The following is a 15,482-nucleotide window of genomic DNA, read 5'->3' as shown; positions in this document are numbered from 1 at the left end:
AGGGATTGATAAAGCTCCCCTCTGCAGTCTCAAATGTTGCTTTTGACTGATATTTTTGAAGTAGAAATGTTGATCAATTTTCATGTACAATCTTAGTCTATTTTAGAGTGGTAGATAAAAACAGTACTTTTAAAAAAAAATGTCCTGCAGATTTTTTGTTTTGTTTTGGTATTACTGTTTGGTTTCTAATCCATCGTCTTTTGATGTTTTAGGAGACACAGAAAAGGGTCAAGCAAATCGAACCACTAAGAACAAGGACGCCCACGTCTGTGGCAGGTGCTGTGCTGAGTTCTTTGAATTATCAGATCTCCTGCAACACAAGAAGAACTGTACTAAAAATCAATTAGTTTTAATTGTGAATGAAAATCCAGCTTCTCCTTCTGAAACCTTCCCTCCTAGTTCTCCTCCTGATAATCCTGATGAACAGATGAATGACACAGTTAATAACACAGATCAAGTAGACTGCAGTGACCTTTCAGAGCATAACAAACTTGACAAGGAAGAATCCATGGATGTGGAGGCTTCCAGCATTAACAATAGCAGTAGCAGTTCCAAGAGTGTCAACAATAGTATTACAAGCAGTAACAGCTCCACAATGGGTACCTCAGCTGTAACAACCTCTCTACCTCACATAGGGGATCTGACAACATTAGGCAACTTTTCAGTGATAAATAGTAATGTAATAATTGAAAACCTTCAGAGTACTAAAGTGGCAGTAGCACAGTTCTCACAGGAAGCAAGATGTAACGGTGCGTCGAACAACAAGCTTGCTGTACCTGCCCTGATGGAGCAACTGTTGGCTTTACAGCAGCAGCAGATCCACCAGTTGCAACTGATTGAACAAATTCGTCACCAAATATTATTGTTGGCTTCCCAAAATACAGACATGCCAACATCTTCTAGCCCATCTCAAGGTACTTTACGAACATCTGCCAACCCCTTGTCCACATTAAGTTCCCATTTATCCCAGCAGCTGGCTGCAGCAGCTGGATTAGCACAAAGCCTTGCTAGTCAATCTGCCAGCATCAGTGGTGTGAAACAGCTACCCCCTATACAGCTACCTCAGAGCAACCCTGGCAACACTATAATTCCATCCAGTAGTGGCTCTTCTCCAAATATTAACATACTGGCAGCAGCAGTTACAACACCGTCCTCAGAAAAAGTGGCTTCAAGTATTGGTGGCTCACAGCTCAGCAACCCACCAGTATCAGCATCATCTTCACCAGCTTTTGCAATAAGCAGTTTATTAAGTCCTGCATCTAATCCACTTCTACCTCAGCCCACCCCTAATAACTCTGTTTTCTCCAGTCCCTTGTCCAATATTGGAACACCTGCAGAGGATTTAAACTCCTTGACTGCCTTGGCACAGCAAAGAAAAAGCAAGCCACCAAATGTAACTGCTTTCGAAACAAAAAGTAATTCAGATGAGGCATTCTTTAAGCATAAATGCAGGTTCTGTGCTAAAGTGTTTGGGAGTGACAGTGCCTTGCAGATTCATTTACGTTCTCACACTGGCGAGAGGCCATTTAAATGCAACATATGTGGAAATAGGTTTTCCACAAAGGGAAACTTAAAAGTCCACTTTCAGCGTCATAAAGAAAAATACCCTCATATTCAGATGAATCCGTACCCAGTGCCAGAGCATTTGGACAATATTCCTACAAGCACGGGTATTCCTTACGGGATGTCTATACCGCCAGAGAAACCTGTCACGAGCTGGCTGGACAGCAAGCCAGTCCTCTCCACCCTGACGACTTCTGTGGGGCTGCCACTCCCACCAACGATACCAAGCTTGACCCCATTCATCAAAACTGAGGAGCCTCAGCCGATTCCCATTAGCCATCCTTCTGCTAGCCCTCCCTGCTCTGTCAAGAGTGACTCGGGAACAGCTGACCCCACATCAAAAATCTCCAATGGACTTTCTGATGAGGTAGAGGCTGGTGCTTTGCCTACCTCAAACGGCAAAATAGAAGAAAACCCTCAAAACACAAGCTTCATCGCTAATGTGAGCAGCTCTGTGAACTCACCGGCAGCAGACTCGGGCTCCAGCAGCATTGCCACTTTTACAAATCCACTGATGCCTTTAATGTCAGAGCAGTTTAAGGCAAAGTTTCCATTTGGAGGACTATTGGATTCAACGCCAGCATCCGAAACATCGAAATTACAGCAACTGGTAGAAAACATAGATAAAAAGGCAACTGATCCAAATGAGTGTATCATTTGCCACCGAGTTCTCAGTTGCCAGAGTGCACTGAAAATGCATTATCGCACGCATACTGGTGAGAGGCCGTTTAAATGTAAAATCTGTGGTCGTGCTTTCACTACTAAAGGCAACTTAAAGACTCATTACAGTGTCCACCGTGCCATGCCCCCACTGAGAGTACAACATTCATGCCCGATCTGCCAGAAAAAATTCACCAATGCCGTAGTGCTACAGCAGCATATCCGAATGCACATGGGAGGGCAGATCCCTAACACCCCGGTCACAGAAAACTATCCTGAGTCAATGGAATCCGATACGGGATCTTTTGATGATAAGAATTTCGATGATATAGACAACTTCTCAGATGAGAACATGGAAGACTGTCCTGACAGCAGTGTGCCAGATACACCTAAATCTGCAGACGCATCGCAAGACAGCTTGTCTTCTTCCCCTCTGCCCCTGGAAATGTCAAGTATTGCTGCTTTGGAAAACCAGATGAAGATGATCAATGCAGGACTTGCTGAACAACTTCAGGCAAGCTTAAAGTCAGTTGAAAATGGGTCAGTGGAAGGGGATGTTTTGACTAACGATTCGTCATCGGTTGGTGGTGATATGGAAAGCCAAAGTGCTGGAAGCCCTGCTGTCTCAGAGTCTACCTCTTCCATGCAGGCCTTGTCCCCATCCAACAGCACTAATGATTACCACAAGTCACCAAGTATCGAAGAGAAACCAGTAAGAGCTTTACCAAGCGAGTTTGCCAATGGTTTGTCTCCAACCCCTGCAAACAGTGGTGCTTTGGACTTGACATCTAGTAACACTGATAAAATGATTAAAGAAGAGTCTCTGAGTATGCTCTTTCCTTTCAGAGATAGAGGTAAATTTAAAAACACCGCATGTGACATTTGTGGCAAAACATTTGCTTGTCAGAGTGCCTTGGACATTCATTACAGAAGTCATACCAAAGAGAGACCATTTATTTGCACAGTTTGCAATCGTGGCTTTTCCACAAAGGGTAATTTGAAGCAACATATGTTGACACATCAAATGCGAGATCTACCATCACAACTTTTTGAGCCCAGCTCCAGTATCGGCCCTAATCAGAACTCTTCGGTTATACCTGCTAATTCACTGTCATCGCTCATAAAGACTGAGGTTAACGGCTTCGTGCACGGCTCTCCTCAGGACAGCAAGGAGACACCCTCTGGTCTAGCCGCTGCGGGGCCACTCTCCTCCTCTGCCACGTCCCCTGTCCTGCTGCCTGCTCTCCCCAGAAGAACCCCCAAACAGCACTACTGCAACACGTGTGGGAAAACGTTTTCTTCCTCCAGCGCTCTGCAGATCCACGAAAGGACGCACACTGGTGAGAAACCTTTTGCCTGCACTATATGTGGAAGAGCATTCACAACAAAAGGCAATCTGAAGGTACTTTTTCCTCTTGCTGTTCTTAGGTTTCATTTTGGCCTTGCTGGGGTTTTTTCGGTGTTCACATCTGTTAGCGTTGCAAGCAGTGGTACCTTTGGGTGTCTGTGGCATGACAACTGGAGTGTTTGTTTAGTCAGCCCTGGTGGTAGTACTAGATGGGCTCTTGTTGAGTGCTTGCACTGGCAGCAGGTCCGAAGCTTGATCTGTTTTTGATGCTTAATTAGAGTTCACCTACCAGCAAAGACCGTCTATGTAAAGTGTGAAACAGAACAGCCAAGTATTGGTAAGAAGTATTAATTAATAGAGAAATGCATTTAGTAACTCACACACCTCTTAAAGAAGTGAAAGGCTCTCAAAGACGTTGTTTTTTCATAACTATCATGTAAAATGATGACTGTTTAAAAAAACTATTAACATAATTCTGGAACTAATGGGCATTGCTTTAATTGATTATATAACTAACATTTCCTACTGATATGTGTTTGGAAAAGCAAATATACTTAAGTTTTAGAACACCAGTTGAGCACTTTACTGTGTACATTTTTCTGTTGACAGAGTATTTCTCTAGAGGTTGCTGCCAGTAATGTGAGATGAATAATTACTTTCAGGCCATTCTGTCTATACGCGAGGCTCTCCGATGAGCAATCAGTAAAGGATACTTTCTGCCTCTCTGAAAAGGATGTTTATAGGGTAAAGGGTGTCAAATACAATATTTACCACTGCGATGAAAGTGGACATAGCAATTCTAGCCCCCAAAGCAGCTATCTGCAATTGACAGAGTAACACGAAGTCATTATGAGCTAAATACATGTAATAAAAAATAGTAATAATTGAAAAAAAGTAACAAGCAATGTACTGTTCAGCAGAAAAAAAGAGTATTCTGGGTAATGGTGATGGGCTGATCCAGAAGCAGCTTATTTATTGCTCCAGATGGGAAATGAAGCCCTGCATCCAAGAACTTTTAGTGCCCTTCATCACATAACAAGACCGGACATGTTTGTGGACTGCTGCCTTCGCTGTGATGAAAATTAGTTAGAAATCCCTGCCAACCACTATTTTTTGTTTGTTTGTTTTCTTCTTTCTGTCTTTTCAGGTTCACATGGGCACTCACATGTGGAACAGTACTCCTGCAAGACGAGGCAGACGACTTTCTGTAGATGGCCCCATGACATTTCTAGGAGGCAATCCTGTAAAGTTCCCAGAAATGTTTCAGAAAGATTTGGCTGCACGGTCAGGGAATGGAGACCCCTCCAGCTTCTGGAACCAGTACGCAGCAGCGCTCTCCAATGGCTTGGCCATGAAGACCAACGAGATCTCCGTCATCCAGAATGGTGGCATCCCACCGCCACCGGGGGGCCTGGGCAACGGGGGCAGCTCGCCCATCAGCGGCTTGACGGGAAGCCTGGAAAAGCTCCCAAATTCAGAACCCAACGCACCTCTAGCTGGTCTGGAGAAAATGGCAAGCAATGAAAATGGGACAAACTTCCGTTTTACACGTTTCGTGGAAGACAATAAAGAAATTGTAACAAATTAGAAAAAACTATAACATTCCTGCAAATAGTGCAACCTAGGGTTGCTTTTTTCAAACTGCAAGCTACAACATTGCAAAGACTTTTTTTTTTGTACCATGTTCTACTTCTAGAGTTCTAAGAGAGCTTATTTATTAGTGATATAACCTTGCTTTGCAAACAAATGCAAGCATTAACTTTGGTCTCCTGTATTTTGAACTAAATACTAATCGACTAGAGTGCTGTAAAGTTGCTGTAACATTTATGGCAGTTGCAAGTCTGTTCTGCTAGGTGATCTTATTCTGGCATTAACTTATTTTCTATATCCAGTTTAACATGAACTCTGGTATTGATGCAATGCCTCAGTGATGCATTAGATCTCTAATAAAAATCTGTATATAAATGTACACTTTGATCCTGCTGGAAATTTTATCAGCACACACATTGTTTAATTTTTCCAAACAGAATTAAGAAAAAGGACTGAAAGAATATAGACTGAACAGTGTGGGTCCTTTACACAGCTCAGTTTTTGATTTTTATTATAAAATTAAAACTGCTTTAATTTTTGTAGGTTTAACATTTTCCGTTTTGAACTGTTATTTGTATTGTGCTTTTTACTTGAGTCGTCTTAAATGTTAATACATTTCTGTACAGTAATAAGCACGCAGATTATTAGAGAAGATACTGAAGTGTTGTTTTGGTAGTTGAAACTGAGACGTAACATTTTGCCTTGTAGGTATATTCATTATAGAAAATGTGCTGGACTTTCACAATGCTGCTAAGTATAGCATCTTGAACAACTTCCGTGGACAACTGTAGATGCTCCTGTATATACAATAAGACATCACTTTCATTAAAATGTACATATGTTCCTTACAAGACCAAGCCCTACTCCTTGACCAAGGGAACAAGTATAGTGTTTGTTTATTTTATATTAGGTATGGGGGGAGGGGCAGGGGGAACCTTGGACTGTTACATGCACTTTCTTGGAAAGTTGAAAGGAAAAAGAGGTCCAGTTTCTTTAACATTTAATACTTACTAACAGCAGAGATACTGTAATTTTACTCGAGTAATCAAATACATTTTTGCAACAGATAAAATTTGCTGTCTTTGTGTTTTTAAAGTGTACCTGTATTTAGTAATTACTTTGAATGTATTATTTAGCTTTTCCCTTGGTTAACATGAACTGTCCAGGGTGTATGTGTGTGTTTATATTTGTAAGTATGGGTATACATATATGTATTGGATATTAATTGCTAGTATATTTTTCATACTCCCTAATAATGGAAACTTTCTCCTTAACTAATCAACTACGCCTTCTCATAAAATTGTAGATATTTTGGCATTTTTCATTTCTTTATTAAAAAAAAAATTGCTGCTAGCAAAGACCTTATTGGGCCTAGGTAAGTTTCCTTTGAAGGGAATACTTTTTATCACATTTAAGGCTTGATTTGGTTCAAATGCTTTATATTTGATATTAATTTTATTCTACGAGATTCTATGTTTGTGGCATGCTTACGCTGCTATATCTGTGCTAAGATGTCCACTTGCAAGTCTCCATGTATTATATGGAGTTTATAACTTGATTGTAAAAAAAAAAAAAAAAAAAAAAATGCTTTGGCCTTGCACATGATTTGGCTTCCCTTATGCACCTGCAATGATCGTTAACCTCAGTGGGAGTTTGGGGACAGAATCCAGCTCAGTATTTTCATCTGGTAGAGTTTTATCTCCCTAACATTATTATTTATGAAAAAAAAATCAGCTTGGCTGCCTTCAAATTATAGATGCTTTAAAAACAAAAAAAAAAAAAACCACAACAGGAATGACCAATGTTATGTTCATTGTGTATATAACATATATTTTGTTTACAATTCCAAAATTCAGGTATTTTGCTTTGTGGGATTTCCTTTGATATCAGTATGTATGGGGGGAGTTGCTTGCCTTTTAGAAGAAGTAATCTCCTTGCTGTCCCCCCACCCAGTACCTTGAATTGCAATTGGGGCATGACAGAGTATTTAACACTGAAGTGATGGGGTGAGAAAAACTTTTCCTGAGGAATTTTACCATGATTATGAATACTTAGTAAAGTAGAAACGCTGTAGCCTGAATACCTCTCGGACTCCACATCTTTAGAACTTTTTTTCCCTGTGTGAACACGACAGTTCCTCCGGTATACGATACGTGTTTCTGTTCGTGTGTAAGCTGTACGCTAGAGCCCGCTGGCTTGTCAATGTGAATATTTAAAAATTTCGAGTCACCGCTCGGTCTCGGAAAAAGGTAAATTAAACAGACTTTAATGCTTTTATCAACGATATACTAACTAATTCTCCTTTGGAACCAAGCTTAGGTTTGCGCCCCTCGGCTGGGGGTGGCCGTTGGGGGTGGCCGTTGGGAGCGACCGTTGGGGGTGACCGTTGGGGTGACCGTTGGGCGCGGCTGAGGTAACCCCCGCCCGCTGAGGGGACGCGGAGGGAAGGTGGGCGCCGCCCCGGGGAACTCCCGCTCCTCGCCCCAGGTGAGGCGCCCCCGGGGGGCGGCAGACCCCTCATCTCCCCCCTGCCTGTCGGCGGACGTTTCCTCAGGGAGCCCGGCCCGGGGGCAGCGGCGGGTTGCGAAGGGCGAGCTCCCCCCTGGCTGCCTGATTGAGGTGGTGGCGGGCGGCTGCTCTCCAGTTAACCCTGCCCGGGGGCAGCTGGCGCCTCTTCGATTAGCTGCAGACCTCGAAGGTGGGTGCGAGGGGGGTCCCCGCCGTCCGCCAGCCCCGTCCCGGGGCCGTCGAGGAACCGAGAAGCTGGGAGGTACGGTGTGTGTGTGGGGGGGATAATTCAGTCTGGGAAAGGAGGATGTTAAGTTTCCCGTTACTTGACATGGGGCCGGGGGAAGTTACCTCTCCCCGAAGCCTCCCCCTGGCAGGCGCACAAAGGTGCCTGCATCGTCTCGATGTCGCCTGGTCACCAGCATGGCGTTAATCCTGTAAGGAACAGCACTTTTATTTTCCTTTACAGTCCTGTTCGTGCGGCCGCGTTTTTCTCATTAGCAACAAAGTTTTTCCTTCTTTCCGTGCTCCCTTCCCGCCCATCGCAATTTTATGATCCATTAAAATAAAGCACAGCGTCTTTTTTTTTTTTTTTTCTTCTCCTTTTCTTTTCCTAAGCGCCAACGATCGTTGAGCGCATTCACCTAATCGACACGAGTAATTTTCCTCACCCAGAGACGTGATTTAGTTAAAAACGAGGCTGGTAGCGGGCGAAACTTGCCCAGGCCGCCTGAGCAAAGCCTGGGGCTGAGGCTGCCGCCGGTAGCCCCCGTGTAGCCCCCTGGATCCGGGGGCTGTCCCGGGAGAGAAGGCGGCTTGCCCCCGGCAGCGGCTGGCGGAGAGGAGCCGCTGGCCCCGTATCGCTTCGCTTCCCCGGGCACCCCGGGGAGCTGCGGGCAGAGGGAGCGAAAGGCTGGGAGGGGGTGGGGGGGCTGGCCGAAAGGACCCAGCAGGCTGGAGAGAGAGCGCCGCTTCGGAAGGGCAGGAGCGAGGCTTCTCTTGACGAGGTGGGGATGTGACGGGAAGGGTGGCGGGGGGGCAGCAAATTGCCTGGCTTGGTTCACGTGCAGATGACGCCCAAATCCAAATGCTTTTTGTCTGGGGAAAAGGTGGATGGATTTCTGCTTGCCCCCTGTGCTGGGGTGTGATTTGAGACTTCTTCAGGGACAGGTTGCAAGCCCTCCCTGCCCCAGGAGTCCCCAGATCTCTTCCACCCTCTTTTGAAAAGAATATTTGCTGACCATCCAAATGCAACAGTTGCTGTTTGGTCTGACTTTTTTCTTGGGGGGGGGGGGGGGGGGGGGTGTATTTCTGCTTTTGGGAGTCCTCAAGTTGTGAGCCACCTGGTTGCATCTTTGCAGGAGGCCAGTTTTACTTCGCAAGTGAAGGTGTGACTGTGCATCTTTTATTGTTTTTTTCCGTCTCCCTGACAGACTGCAGTACTTCTCAATTTTTTTATTTTTTAATCAAAGTATCATTTTCTATCTGGTTTCCTTCCCTCATTAATATGCATTGACAGAAGCTAAAATAATGTTTTGCCCAGGCCACCTGGGTGCAGTTATTTACACAAGCCAGAAGCAATATGTCTTTTAGCTGTTGAGCTGAAATAGAATGACTTAAAGATTTCACGTACAATAAAATCTCTTATATATACACCTATCTCTAGACAAAAATGTTAAGGAGGAATAGAGGTTTGGAAATATCTATCTTTAGGGAAGAACAGGAATAGTTGGAAAACGTGCACTTTCAGCTGAGAATAGAGTTACTGATAGGTATGTTTATGTTCACTTTTCTGATTTTAGTATTTCTGTTTTTTACATATAGGCTATAGTTAATATCAGAACGGCAACCTGGAGCCAGTCCCTCTGCCACTACTGGCAATGGCCTAGCAGATGCCTATGAAATGGCATGTGCACAGTGATTCTTCCTTGGGAAGATCTCCTCGTTCTAGAGACATGAGATACTGGGAGTTCCTGAACCATGTGCAGTGACGGGAGTGCTTCACAAGTAAGTGGGTGCGAGCACGGCAATGATTGAAATTAAGTTCCAGGCACAGATCATATTATAGCTTTGTCCTACCAAGAGTGTCTTCAGTTTCTGTTTTATCTTCTGTTTTTCTTTAGATTTTTTTTTTTGTTGTTTAATCCTCAGTCTATAGCTCTTAAGAGGCAAAATCATTTAATGACATGGGAAGAGGAGCACTACAGGTGAGCACAGGAGAGGGGGAAAGAGAAATCTTTTAATGATCAAGTCCACTTAGCACTGAGGGAGCTGGTGAAAACTGAGGTGTTGAAGGCATCCTCTGCAATGCTGTGCATGGTGGCTGGGGCCATGGGCTTGTGTACAGATGACTGCGTACAGTGTACCTGTGAGAACTCCTGCTGGACGGTTGTAGAGTGAGGAAGTGATGACATCTTCCTTTCCATAGCAGTTAACTAATCTAAGCCAAATTGCAGGCTCTTCTTAACTTTCGGAAGTTACTGTAACTTTTGGAAAGCAGTTTCCATCTGGTTAGATGAATACCAAAAGTATGTCCATGCCTATGTCAGTTTCAATCGTGAGTGCAAACAAGGAAGGTCCTTATTGGAACTTTCTGCCCTGAAACTTCTGGTGTCATTTCCTTCTCTGAGAAAGAAGTCTCTCCATGTTAGCAGGCATTTGCGACATCTGTAAAGACAGCTCTTTTGATCGGGGCAGTGCTGAAGTGCAAAGGTCTATTTTTTTTATTTAAAGGTTTTAAAAATGCATCATCACAATGTCAGGTGGGTGTAGCAGAAGCCCTGCAGCACCTGGCATCAGGTGGTGCAACACAAGCAGTATTTGGGACTGAATATGGAAAGAAAAAAGTGGAGTGGTCAAGCACAACATCATAAATCTAGCCCCCCTGGTCACCGCTTTGTTTTTGATGCTTTTTTTCCATGAAAAATAGAAATATTTATCAATAGAAAGCTGAGCCAATGAGAGTAACCAGATGAATAATGTTAAGACTTTCTTCAGACCAGTATCTGTTTTGAGCTTTCTTTAGCTGTGAATGATTCTAAATTGTCTTCCTTTCAATGGCATTTTAAAGTGACACTTAATACATAGTGAAGCCAACATTTGTTCCATGTGTACAGTAGTTAAGGGGATAATCATCTTCAATGCTAAGTATGTGTTCCTATGAACTTTTATCTTTCTGTTGGCTAGAGAATCTAGCAAATAGTAAATTACAGGGAGAGACATAACCGATTTCAAAGGTTTGTAGGCTTTAGTTGCCCAGACTGAAGACCAAGTCCTGTTGGCAAGTTATGTCAGAGCTGCTGAGGAGGATGAGGCTGTTTGTGATGGTTAGCTTGGTTGTGGGGATCCCATAATACCAGCACACACCTTTGGTGCTGACAACCCTAAATGAATTTAGTCCCTTGCTTAAGTCTGTTCAACCTGCTTTGGTTTCTTACACTGAGTGTCTGAGCACTGCACAAACAATTTCTCTAGAAGTGTCCAAGGTAGTTTAAGATGTAACTATCTTTCTGTTTCCATCCAGAAGATTATTTTTGTTCCCTGACACTTTCACCCCTCCCTATTTAAATGGGTAGAATAAATCATATAAGCACTCTTTATTCATATTACTGCAAAAACAGTGTGATTTTTTTTTTCCTTTTACTTGGTAAATAAGGCTTTAAGGTAGAAGTTGTGAACATGCCTGGCACACTTGGGACAAAGCTTAAGAAGAAGATCTTACGAAACTAGAGGTAGAGCTGATGTGTCTGTGAGTCAGGGAGAAAAGACTTTGTAAAGCTACAACTTCTTTGAGAAGGAATTTCATGATATGTTACATTCCAATCCAAGCCTCCTAAAGGGCCAACTGCCTACAAAAGAGGGTTAGCTTAAAATGCCACTGAAGGCCATTTAAGATAGTATGTCCAACTTTGCACTGAAGTGGAGGAAGAACGCTCCGTAATTTGTCCTGTTGTGAGAGAGCATTAACAGTAACATCTTAAAACGCCAAGGCTATTTCTTCAGCCATCTCCTTACTGATGTTAGGTAGCTGCCTAGAGTCACTTTTCTTGCGTGACCTATACAGAACAGCAGACTGTGCTCCTATGTTCTCTCCTGGATATGAAGAAGTTATTAAACCAATTCTCTCTTTCCAAAGCTGTATGCATTCATGCTGGCATCCTCGATAAAGCTGGGACACAAACGAAAAAGCAAACAAAACGGTCACAATAGTATTCAATGCACTTAAACTTGGAGGAAATGAAAATCAATATTTGTCAAATGGAGGGAAAAGGTAAAATGGACTGAGGAAAATGTCTGGCTTTCTTAAAAGCCATTAGTGAAAATGAAAAGTTGACAGCAATACTGAAATTTAATTTATTGCATTGGTGCTGTTTGAACAGATTTTTTTTTTCTTCCTCCACCTCTATCCACTGATGCTTAGACTAACTTGATGCACATACTTTAATATTAATGCTGTTGAATGGAACTTATTACATTTTAATTGTGCGTAGTTTGGAGCCTGGAAGCTTTATGTAAATGTTTTGCCTGTGATTAAACTGTGAGGGCCTTATTTAGTAAGTGAAACTTCCATCTTCTGGGCACGTGTCACCTTGAGCAAGTTCATAGAATCATAGAATATCCCAGGTTGGAAAGCACCCATAAGGATCATCAAGTCCAACTCCTGGCACCGCACAGGTCCACCCAAAAGTTTAGACCATGTGACTAAGTGCACAGTCCAATCTCTTCTTAAATTCAGACAGGCTTGGTGCAGTGACTACTTCACTGGGGAGCCTGTTCCAGTGTGCAACCACCCTTTTGGTGAAGAACCTCTTCCTGATGTCTAGCCTAAACTTCCCGTGCCTCAGCTTGACACAGTTCCCACGGGAGCTGTCACTGGTGATAATGGAGAATAGGTCATCTGCCTCTCCACTCCCCCTTGTGAGGAAGTTGTAGACTGCGATGAGGTCCCCCCTCAGCCTCCTCTTCTCCAGGCTGAACAGGCCAAGTGACCTCAGGTGCTCCTCATATGTCTTCCCCCCTAGGCCCCTCACCATCTTCGTTGCCCTCCTCTGGACACTCTCTAACAGTTTCATGTCCTTTTTATACTGTGATGCCCGGAACTGCACACAGTACTCGAGGTGGGGCCGCACTAGCACAGAGTAGAGTGGGACAATCACTTCCCTTGACCGACTAGCAATGCCGTGCTTGATGCATCCCAGGATATGGTTGTCCCTCCTGGCTGCCAGGGCACGCTGCTGGCTCATATTCAACTTGCTGTCAACCACAACCCCCAGATCCCTCTCTGCGGGGCTGCTCTCCAGCGTCTCGTCACCCAGTCTGTACGTATAGCCAGGGTTGCCCCGTCCCAGGTGCAGGACCCGGCACTTGCTTTTGTTAAACTTCGTGTGGTTGGTGATCGCCCAGCTCTCCAATCTGTCCAGATCTCTCTGCAAGGCCTTTCCACCCTCATCCGAGTCCACAACTCCTCCAAGTTTGGTGTCGTCGCCAAATTTGCTCAAAACACCTTCTAGTCCTACATCCAAATCATTTATAAAAACATTGAAGAGGACTGGCCCTAAAATGGAGCCTTGAGGGACCCCACTAGTGACCATCCGCCAGCCAGATGTGGCCCCATTTACCACAACCCTTTGAGCCCTGCCTGTCAGCCAATTGCTCACCCATCGCATGATGTTTTTGTTTAGCTGTATGCTGGACATTTTGTCCAGTAGGATCCTATGGGAAACTGTGTCAAAAGCTTTGCTGAAGTCCAAAAAGATCACATCAGCTGGTTTCCCTTGATCGACTAGATCTTATCATAAAAAGAAACCAAATTTGTTAGGCAGGACCTACCCCTCATGAACCCATGTTGGCTGGGACCAATGACTGCATTGTCCCCCAGGTGCGCTTCAATAACTTCAAGGATCATCCTCTCCATAATTTTACCAGGCACTGACGTGAGACTGACAGGCCTGTAATTGCTAGGGTCTTCTTTCTTACCCTTCTTGAAAATTAGCACAACATGTGCCAGCTTCCAGTCCAATGGGACCTCTCCAGATTCCCAAGATCGTTGAAAAATAATTGAGAGAGGTCCCGTGATGACGTCAACCAGCTCTTTAAGCACCCTGGGATGAATCTCATCCAGACCCATGGACTTGTATGGATCCAGGTGGAGCAGCAATTCCCGCACACGTTCAGGGTCGGTTGGGAGTTTGTCATTCCCACCGTCATGGTCCTCCAGCTCAGGGTACCTTGGGTCCCGAAGCCCATCATCAGTGTTGAAGACAGAGGCGAAGAAGGCGTTAAACGTCTCTGCTTTGCTTATGTCATTGTGTGTGAGGAGACCCTCCCCATCTAGTAGCGGACCTATGTTTTCTTTGGTTCTCTTTTTTCCATTCACATATCTAAAAAAAACCTTTTTTATTGTCTCCCACAGACATGGCCAGCTTCAACTCTAGTTGGGCTTTGGCCACATGAATTTTCTCCCTACAAACACGAACAGCATCCCTGTATTCCTTCCTCGTCGCCTGACCCTCCTTCCAGCAGCCGTACACTTTCTTTTTTTTGCCTAAGCTCCAGTAGAAGTTCCCTGGTCAGCCAGGCCAGCCTTCTGCCCCACCTGCCTGACTTCCGATATTTTGGAATCGCCTGATCTTGTGCTTTTAGGAGGCAGTGCTTAAAGATTGACCAGTACTGATGGACACCAATGCCTTCAAAAGCAGTTTCCCAGGGGACCTTGCTGACTGGTTCCCTGAGCAGCCTGAAGTCTGCTTTCCCCATATCCAGGGCTGAAGTTTTGGTGACAGTTTTCCTTCTGTCACCATAAATTCTAAACTCAACCACTTTCATGGTCACTATGACCGAGACGGCCGCCAATTGCCACATCTCCCACAAGACCCTCTCTGTTCTCCAGCAACAGATCTAGGAGGGCACCTTTCCTAGTTGGCTCTCTTAGCACCTGCACCAAGAAGTTATCATCTAGGTGCTTTATGAACCTCCTGGACTTGCTCTTGTCAGCCGTGTGGTGATCCCAGTTGACGTCTGGCAAGTTGAAATCCCCCATTAGGACGAGGGGAGTCGATCTCGAGGCATCTCTTAGTTCTGCAAAGAATAATTCATCAGCGTTGTCGTCCTGGCCAGGTGGTCTGTAATAGACTCCCACAACGACATCCCCTTTATTTGTTCGTCCCTTAATCCTTACCCAGAGGCTCTCAACTTTGCCATCGCCAACTTGAAGTTCCACACAGTCCAGCCCATTCTTCACATACATAGCCACCCCGCCACCTCGCCTACCCTGCCTGTCCCTCTTGAAGAGCTTGTAACCATCTATTGCAACACACCAGCCACAGGACTCATCCCACCAGGTTTCGCTTATGCCGATGATGTCATAGCTGTGGGACTGGGCCAAGACTTCTAGATCATCCATTTTATTCCTCATACTGCATGCGTTTGTGTAGAAGCACTTCAAATGCGCCTCCCTGCACGCAGCACCTTGTGTATCCAACTGAAGGGCCTCACTAGCACACAATCCCTCTGATTCTAGCACACCATCCCCTAGCTCATCACCAGCATGCCTGGTTCTATCCCCTTCCCCCTTCGACTCTAGTTTAAAGCCCTATCTAATTGTTGCTCTATAGCCCTAATCTAATGTTGCTCTAATCTATCGACATGCTCCATAAAATGTTGCTAACAATAGTTCCTTACTTTTCATTTTCATTTATTTTAAATATTTAGATAAGAAATTGTTCAGAATAGTCTTTTACTATACGTGCATACTACATAGGTGATCATGGAATAGAAATGGTTATAAATGTCTTCATAAAAACTAAGCACGTGG

At 44.4% G+C, this 15,482-nt stretch overlaps 1 protein-coding gene across 7 annotated transcripts in view; it reads left to right on the top strand.

The window, feature by feature from the left end:
- SALL1 (spalt like transcription factor 1) overlaps positions 1-6,036 on the top strand; it is a 16,997-nt gene extending 10,961 nt beyond the window's left edge. For all 7 annotated transcript variants that reach the window (XM_083794821.1, XM_083794818.1, XM_083794820.1 and 4 more), the window contains 2 exons: positions 213-3,625; positions 4,719-6,036. In XM_083794821.1, the coding sequence (XP_083650947.1) occupies positions 213-3,625; positions 4,719-5,159 (3,854 nt within the window). In that variant the 3' untranslated portion in view covers positions 5,160-6,036. The remainder of the gene's footprint in view (positions 1-212; positions 3,626-4,718) is intronic.
- The last annotated feature ends 9,446 nt before the right edge of the window (positions 6,037-15,482 follow it).

Source organism: Anser anser (genome assembly GCF_964211835.1).
Source record: "Anser anser genome assembly, chromosome: 11".
In the NCBI taxonomy this organism is placed as follows: Eukaryota; Metazoa; Chordata; class Aves; order Anseriformes; family Anatidae; genus Anser; species Anser anser.
This window is presented reverse-complemented; position numbering and strand designations above follow the sequence as displayed.